Raw genomic sequence first — 9,495 nt, 5'->3', positions numbered from 1 at the left:
TCCAAACATGATGGTGCCGTGTAGATAAAGTGTTGTCATATCTACATGGTGGCACTGAAATGTATGCAAATCCCCTTTAATGAAGGTCTGCAGTTCACTTTGATCACATCTGAATTGTTTGATTTGTAATTTTAAACTGTGAGGCAGAGGAGGAAATGAAGTAAAATGTGTCTTTGAACCAAACCTTATGGAGGTCACTGTGACCCTGAATTGTGGTCATTATTTTTACTGACTTTATGAAGTTAATTCTCACACTTTTATTTTCACAGGACTTTCCCATTTCACATGGCCATACACTGAGGTGTCTTATGGCCTCCAGCTCAGGGCTGTCCATGTGAGAAGTGAATCTAAGAAAGAGAAGGGCAGACACTTAAAGAGAGGGAAGAGTTTCCCACAGAGCATGGCCTCTGCCAAAGAAGATGGCGTGGATGAAAGAACAGTGGACATTAAAGAAGAGGACTGTGAGCGGCTCACACCAGAGGATGTGTGTGTAAAACTGGAGGATCACGAAGAAAGAATTTCAGTTTTTAAAGAGGAGGAGGAGTGCAAGTGGGTGACTGTTACCATTAAAGCTGAAGATCTGAATGATTTCTACTTTGGTCTTGAACTTCAAAAGCATGAAACTGAGGATATTTTCAAGCGCAATGCCTGTGATGAATCTCCATCCAGTTTACAGCCCTGGTCCACTAATACAGGACGACTGGCTATGCAGGAGAAATCTATAGAGCTGAAATCAGAGTTATCAGAGTCTGAAGAGAAAATCACAGAGGGAAATGGGAGAGAAGGAGAAGAGTCACCTGGGAGTGTTGGAATAAGTGAGTAATGTGATTAAATATGAAAGAAAGAGAGCATTTATAAATTCTAACAGTGGGTGATTTGATGTTTTTAGAAGATTGAAATGAGAATTCAAATCACAGTTAATTGAACTTGGATAAAGACCACCTGCTCAGGTGCATGATAACAAACAATAAGTTACTTAATAAATGATAAATTAGAAAAACTTGGGTGAATAAGGAAAAATCTAAAGTGTTGAGTGCATGACTTGAACAACATGAAGCTGTGACGTATGTTAGGCCAACAGCACATTACATTCATTGAAAATATTAAAAGTCATATTTTCTTAAATTGTGTGGCAGTTAAGCCAGAAATGCCCAGAAAAAGAAATAAGTAAGAATCAAATCCTCAGCCCTGTGCTCTAATAAAAGAATGAATTTGCTCAAGCCGTGCACACTTAATATGTGCCTCATCTTTCTAATAGTAATCTTGTGCACAAGAGCTACCTGTACGAGCCATGATGGCATTCAAGGGGTCTCAGGGTCTTCTTTCAACATCTTGTGTTCTGCTCTCAGCCTGAACTCGCTGGGCAGCATGTCCTGGACAAGTTGGCAGTGGTGTGAAATCTTCAGTTGGAGATGATCTTGGGCCTTTCCGTCTCCCACAGTCACATCAGGGTCAATTTGGAGTCACCACTCCATTTCACCTGCATGTTTTTGGGGATGAGGGGAAGAACCAGAAATGCCATTCAGAGCCCCTGTGTAGAACAAGTGTGGGCAGGATTTGACCCCAGGACACCTGAAAAATAAAGCAGCTGTGCTAAGCACTGTGCCCCCCCTAACACAAGAGGATATATTTGAATGTTTATTTTTTGGCCATATTAGGTTCTAGAGGATGTAAATATCATCCCATACATTACAATTAACAAGAGAAAACCCAAATTCAGACACATTATTGGGTAGGAAGTCGCTGACTGGAGTGTCTAGAGTCGATATTGATCACCCATTCGATTCCATTAGGATCTGCTAATATCAATAATAATACCATCCTTCTATTATCTAACCCACAATATCCTAACTACAGGATCACGGGGGTCTGCTGGAGCCAATCTGAGCCAACACAGGGTGCAAGGCAGGAAACACATCACGGGCAGGGTGCTAGTCCACCACAGGGCACACACACACACAACAACAACATTTATTTCATAAAGCACATTTTCATACAAACAGTAGCTCAAAGTGCTTTACATAATAAAGAATAGAAAAATAAAAGACACAATAAGAAAACAAAATAAATCAACATTAATTAACATCGAATAAGAGTAAGGTTCAATGGCCGGGGGGACAGAAAAACAAAAACTCCAGACGGCTGGAGAAAAAATAAAATCTGTAGGGATTCCAGACCATGAGACCGCCCAGTCCCTCTGGGCATTCTACCTAACATAAATGAAACAGTCCTCTTTGGATTTAGGGTTTTCACGGAAGGGCTTGATGATGATGATGGTCACGTAGACTTCTGCCTTTAAATCCATCCATCATTGTTGGAGCATCATGAAGCTTTGAGTAGGTGGAGGTGGCGCAGGCCACCACCACAAAGAAACCGGAAAAAGAAACAGAAAAGAGAGTAGGGGTCAGTACGGATTTTAGAGCCACCATGAGTAGTTATTATGATGAATTGAACATACAGAGTATCAGGATTAAGTTAAATTGAAGTTATAGAAAGGCCATGTTAAAGCAATGTGTTTTCAGCAGTGTTTTAAAGTGCTCTACTGTATCAGCCTGGCGAATTCCTATTGGCAGGCTATTCCAGATTTTAGGTGCATAGCAGCAGAAGGCCGCCTCACCACTTCTTTTAAGTTTTGTTCTTGGAATTCTAAGGAGACACTCATTTGAGGATCTGAGGTTACGATTTGGAATATAAGGTGTCAGACATTCCGATATATAAGATGGGGAGATTATTTAAGGCTTTATAAACCATAAGCAGAATTTTAAAGTCAATCCTGAATGACACAGGTAACCAGTGTAGTGACATCAAAACTGGAGAAATGTGTTCGATTTTCTTTTCCTAGTTAGGATTCTAGCAGCTGCATTCTGCACTAGTTGCAAGTGATTTATGTCTTTTTTGGGTAGTCCTGAGAGGAGTGCGTTACAGTAATCTAGTCGACTGAAAACAAACGCGTGAACTAATTTCTCAGCATCTTTCAGTGATATAAGAGGTCTAACTTTACTTATGTTTCTTAAGTGAAAAATGCTGTCCTAATGATCTGATTAATATGTGATTTAAAATTCAGATTACAGTCAACAATCACCCCTAAGCTTTTTACCTCCGTCTTGACTTTTAATCCTAATGTATCCAGTTTATTTCTAATAGCCTCATTGTATCCATTATTGCTGATCACTAAGATTTCAGTTTTCTCTTTATTTAACTTGAGAAAGTTACTATTCATCCATTCTGAGATACAAGTCAGACATTGTGTTAGTGAATCAATAGAATCGGGTCATCAGGTGCTATTGATAAGTACAGCTGTGTGTCATCAGCATAGCTGTGGTAGCTCACGTTGTGCCCTGAGATAATCTGACCTAACGGAAGCATGTAGATTGAGAATAACAGCGGACCCAGGATAGAGCCTTGTGGAACACCATATTGATATCATGTGTCTTCGAGTTGTAATTACCACAACTAACAAAAATTTTCTCCCTGTCAGGTAGGATTCAAACCAATTTAAGACCGTGCCAGAGAGGCCCACCCATTGACTAAGGCGATTTCTAAGAATGTTGTGATCAATGGTGTCAAATGCAGCACTCAGATCTAAGAGGATGAGAACAGATAAATGGCCTCTGTCTGCATTCACCGCAAAGTCATTTACTACTTTAACGAGTGCAGTTTCTGTGCTGTGATTTGTTCTAAAACCCGACTGAAATTTATCAAGAATAGCATGTTTATTGAGGTGGTCATTTAACTGCATAATGACTGCCTTCTCCAGAACTTTACTTAAGAAAGGCAGGTTAGAGATGGGTCTAAAATTTTCAAGAGCGAGGGTCGAGATTATGTTTCTTAAGTAGGGGTTTAACTACAGCAGTCTTAAGACAGTCTGGGAAGACCCCAGTATCTAGTGACAAATTTACTATGTCAAGAACATTATCAATTAGCACGCCTGATACTTCTTTGAAAAACCTTGTTGGTATCGGGTCAAGGACGAGGTGGAGGGTTTTAATTGAGAGATTATTTTTTGTAAATCAGGTAAATCTATCCTAGTGAAAGAGTTTAATTTGTTTATAACAGGATGCTGGGGTTTAGGAGGATCCTTAGTGTTGGAGGGATATACTATGTTATTTCTAATATAATTAATTTTTTGATTGAAAAATACAGCAATAGCCTCACAGGTTTTACCTGAAGAACTTAGGAGGCATTCCTTTGAGCTACCTGGGTTTAGTAGGCGATCAATTGTAGAAAATAAGACTCTGGGATTACTAGCATTGTTATTTATAATATTAGAGAAATAGCAGCATCTCTCAAGACGGACAGTGTTATTGTATTCTGTTATTTTGACTTTTAATATTTCATAGTGGATAGTAAGTTTAGTCTTCCTCCATTTACGCTCAGCTCTACGGCATGTTCTCTTTAAATCAGACACTCTTTGGGTCTTCCATGGTATAACAATGCTAGAAGATTTTTTAACTGTCTTTTAGATAGATAGATAGATAGATAGATGATACTTTATTAATCCCAAGGGGAAATTCACATAATCCAGCAGCAGTATACTGATACAAAGAAACAATATTGAATTAAATAGTAATAAAAATGAAAAAGATTAAAATAAAATTAATGTTAGCATTTACTCCCCCGGGTGGAATTGAAGAGTCGCATAGTGTGGGGGAGGAACGATCTCCTCAGTCTGTCAGTGGAGCAGGACAGTGACAAAAGTCTGTCACTGAAGCTACTCCTCTGCCTGGAGATGATCCTGTTCAGTGGATGCAGTTGATTCTTCATGATTGACAGGAGTTTGCTTAGTGCCCGTCGCTCTGCCACAGATGTTAAACTGTCCAACTTTACTCCTACAATACAGCCTGCCTTCTTAACAAGTTTGTCCAGGCGTGAGGCGTCTTTCATCTTTATGCTGCCACCCCAGCACACCACCGCGTAGAAGATTTTCAGGTGCGACTATGTCAACAGCAGCTCTCACTTTAATATTAAATCTTTCCACCTTACTATTTACATTTTCCTCACTATTATAGCTGGCACTATAAACGGACTGATTGCTTAGAATGTTTGTAAGTTTTAAAGCTGCTGATGAGTCAAAGAAGCGTTTTTTAACAATATGCTTCTCATGGGTGTTTTTTCTCATTATTTCTATATTAAAAAGTAGAAGAAAATGGTCTGATAGATGAATATCAGTGATCTGCTTTATATCAACTTTCAGTCCTTTAGTAATCACTCAGTCTAACGTATGACCTGCTTTATGTGTAGGCTGATTTATGAGTTGTCTCAAATCAAAAGAATCCAGGAGGTTCATAAATTCTTTTACTTTTAGATCACACTGATTATCTATATGAAAATTAAAGTCGCCAACTATTAGGAGTGTGTCATAATTAGTAATTAAAATTGACATTAAGTCAGAGAATTCCTCAAAAACGACGCGTTATATTTAGGAGGTCTATACACGGATAATACTAGAACTTGAGAATCTCCATGGATAACAACGGCGAGATACTCAAAGGACTTGAACTTACCAAAACTGACATCTTTACATTTTAATCGGCTCGAGTAAATGTTTGCCAAACCGTCTCCCCTTTTTCCCTGGCGGTCTGCACGAGTAAAACTGTAATCCGGAGGCGCAGATTCGATTAAAACAGCCACGCTGTCTGAGTTAAGCCACGTTTCACTTAGTGCAATAAAATCTATTTTTTTATCACTAATAAGATCGTTGATAAAAAACGTTTTGTTAGTTAAAGCTCTAACATTCAATAGTGCCATATTTAATGTTTCGGAGGTGCAGAGATGAATACTATGTGCGTTATTGATATTTGGAATAGGAACTAAATTATTTTTATTAGCGCTCTGTGTGTATTTTTGTTTAATCTGTGATCTGTTTTTATAGTTTTAATACATTGTTCCTCTAAAATAGTGATTTTAATTAGATTATTGGAGTTTATGCCGTATTTCCTAGGTTTTCTACGTGCATTGAGATTGCTTATTACAGTATTAATGGTGTGAACTTTAACGGAAGATTCTATTAAACATTCATCATGTCCTAGCACAACAGTATCATTTTGGAAGGGGTTAAAACGAATTACCTTCGATATGTTTTCGGAGAGGACCCGGGCGCCGAAACTGTTCGAATGCAGGCCATCACGCTTGAAGAGACGCGACCTTTCCAAAAAGAGATTCCAATTGTTGATGAAACCGACATCCATACACTAAGTACAATTTAGAATCGCAATGCACCTAACCTGCATATTTTTGGACTTTGGGAGGAAACCCACACAGACACGGAAAGAACATGCAAACTCCACGCAGGGCTGATCCGGGAAGCGAACCCAGGTCTCCTAAGTGCGAGGCAGCAGCGCTACCCACTGCGCCATGCATAAACTTTACACTCCATAATAAAGTGCTACTGCATACAGTACAGACATAATGCACACGTAATGGAACAAAAACAAGCTGAACAAAACTAAAGGCATGTCTTGATAATACTCCACATTTCTAATCAAATTAAATGTTTAATTAGATATTTGTAGCCATCTACTATGAGAGGAAGTAAACCAAGACAGTTGACCACTTCAGGTTCATATCTAAGAATATAAGCATCTCTGCATGTTCTGAGGACAGTCTGCTCCTCCTGTAATCCACGGCGTGTGCTGCCATACTGAACAGACCCTCGCTGTCCCCACTTGTATAAGGAGGGCACAGGTAGGACGACAACTTTTATTGGTCCTCCAGAAAGCCAGTGGCCCAGCATCTCTTGTGATATGAGGTTCACAGAGATAAAGATTCACCTCTGATGCTGCTGACTCAAATATCGTTTTTATCTTTATTGACAATTTCTTCATGCATTCTGCAGTTCTGTTGGCGGGGAGATTCTTTGAATCTTGTTACTAAGCTATGTGTTTGAGATTTGCAGTCATCTGTGAAATACGTGTCCTTGTACTATTGTTTAATTTGGAGAAAAAATCATTATGATGATAATATGTTACAGATTTCATAACTGTATATTGACTATTCACACTCAATGCTTATTATGCGTAATTAATATTATTTTATTTTGGTCTTTAAACTAGGCTCATATGATTCTACCCAACAAGCCAATAAGAGGGCTGATTACAATTTCTAACTAATTGACGTCCACTTGATAACGATTTATATTTATGTGCCAGCACGGTAAAACTCTGCATCCTTTTCCTTCCATCTACCTACACATTCACTGAAAGGCTAATAAAAGGGATTTTAGTCAAAATAGTTAATGACTGGTTAATTAATTATACAAATAAATCAGTCAACAAATGATCTAAATGATCTAGAAGGTGACATCTTCCAGAACTGAAAGTGGCTGGTTGTCCAGGCTTATGAATTCCACTGTTTTTGCTGTCACAGTAAGTCTTTTGCGTTCTTGCTGTCATTATTATAAGGTTGAGTTTTCTAAGTGATGCCATCATTGGAGGCCGAGTGAGAGTAGGTGACTGAGTTAGACTAAGCTTGGTGGTCGCCTCAGGCTTTGAACAGCTTGTTCTTCACACCAGTCCCTTTTGTGTTGACTTCTCAGATGATGAATAAGGTTTGTATTGTTGAAGGGTTCGTAGAGAATCCTCCATCACTCTCTTCTTTTTGCACATACATTACAAACCGCAAATTTGTTATCTCTTGTAGGAAGGCAATAAAACTTAGACTGACAAGAACGTTGTCTCTATATTGGTAATGTTGGAACTTTGTCTTGCATGCTTTTTATCAATTAAAATCAGACATTAAGATCAGCTAATTTGCTGATCATCGGTCAAGTCATTTGGAGTGAAAATTGGCTGATTTGATTTGTGGTCAATTGATCAGATCAGGCCTGTCTTTCACATATGAGAGAAAGGTGGAGAAATTGAACAGCAGCAGAACATGTAAAGACCACACATGGAGTTGCCAGACCATAAATGGCACCTCAGTGTGAGGAAGGAACTCCAACCAGTGTGCCACCAGTTTACTTGTGCTGTTTCATTTATTTTAAAAGGTGGGTACTGCTTAGGAATTTCAAACCCTGAAGTTGCAGGTTCAAATTCAGCTATTGACCCCATGTGACCTCAAGCAAGTCATGTGACCTGTCTGTGCTCCATTTGGAAGATGTCAGGAAAATAAAACAAACATTTTAACTAGTATTATAATTATTATTTCAGATTTACAGAAGAATGGCAGCTTCTCTCCACCTTCATTTGGTCAGCACTCTCTTCAATACAATGAGAAAGGTATGAAGAAATCAGCAAGAGGATCAGAGAACCTGACAGCAGCCTTTTTGCAGTGCAGTTCTCTCCCTGCTACTTCAGTAACACAGACAGAAGCCATCAAAACTGACCGACAGCAAGTGGAGAAAGAAATACAAATTCATACTGTAAAAAAATGTTGTTTGGAATGTGGCAGACAATTCACACGAAAAAGTGATCTTACTAAACATATGAAGATTCACACTGGAGAAAAACCATATTGTTGTAATGAATGTGGTAAGTCATTCACAAGGAGTAGCAGTCTTCAGAGACACAGAAGAATCCACACAGGAGAAAAAACACATTGCTGTCCAGAATGTTGTACATTGTTCTCAAACAAAAGAAATCTTCAGAACCACATAAGAATCCACACAGGAGAAAAACCTCATTGCTGTCCAGATTGTGGAAAGTCGTTCTCAAGTATAAGCTCTCTTCAGAGGCACAGAATAATCCACAGAGGAGAAAAAATGTATTGTTGTCATGAATGTGGTAAGTCATTCTTAAGGAGAAGCAGTCTTCAGAACCACAAAAACATTCACACAGGAGGAAAACCTGATAGCTGTTCAGAATGTGCCGAACAATTTTCTGACAAAAGCGAATTTGCAGTATGTATGTTCTGAATGTGGCAAATGTATACAAGCCAGAAAGGTCTTTATCCACATGCCAAAATCCATACTGAAGAAAAGATCTCATTGCTGTTCTGAATGTGAGAAACGATTCTTTTATTTAAGCACACTTCAGTGCCACATCCAAATTCATACTAGAGAGAAACCTTATTGTTGTCCTGAATGTGATAAGCAGTTCTCACAACAAAGGACCATAAAAAATCTCATCAGACGTCACTCCGGAGAGAAACCTCATTGTTGCTTGGAATGTGACAAACAATTCTCACGCCTCAGTTCACTTTACTTGGTTATTTATTTTTATTTTTGAAATTTTATTAATTTTATTGCAATCATTCCATACAAATCAATCAATTTTTACAAAAAGTAGGATTGAGAACAAGTCGACCCCCACCCCTGAGATAGAGAACATGGCCAACGGAGTAAAACTTAAGCCAATAGAGATGAATGGAGAAGAAAAGCAAATACAGAAATAATTGCTTCCTCTGTACTTTAAGAGCTTATTCTAAAATATTACTGATTAGATCCTGCCATGTTTTGAAAAAAATCTGTACAGATCCTGTGAGTATTTGATTTTTTCCAATTTCAAATAGTATAAAACATCGGTTTCCCACTGATTTAAAAGAGGAGAGTTAGAATTC

The 9,495-nt window shown here is 38.5% G+C and overlaps 1 protein-coding gene across 1 annotated transcript; it reads left to right on the top strand.

The window, feature by feature from the left end:
- The first annotated feature begins 273 nt into the window (after positions 1 to 273).
- LOC120528480 (zinc finger protein 2-like) lies at positions 274 to 9,212 on the top strand. The gene is made up of 2 exons (XM_039752653.1): positions 274 to 815; positions 8,148 to 9,212. Exons 1-2 carry the CDS (start codon positions 401 to 403, stop codon positions 8,849 to 8,851), a joined length of 1,119 nt encoding a protein of 372 aa, XP_039608587.1. The 5' UTR covers positions 274 to 400; the 3' UTR covers positions 8,852 to 9,212.
- The last annotated feature ends 283 nt before the right edge of the window (positions 9,213 to 9,495 follow it).

The sequence above is a fragment of the Polypterus senegalus genome, chromosome 4 (genome assembly GCF_016835505.1).
Source record: "Polypterus senegalus isolate Bchr_013 chromosome 4, ASM1683550v1, whole genome shotgun sequence".
In the NCBI taxonomy this organism is placed as follows: domain Eukaryota; kingdom Metazoa; phylum Chordata; class Cladistia; order Polypteriformes; family Polypteridae; genus Polypterus; species Polypterus senegalus.
The sequence above is the reverse complement of the archived record's forward strand: the minus strand, read 5'-3'. Positions and strand labels throughout refer to the sequence as shown.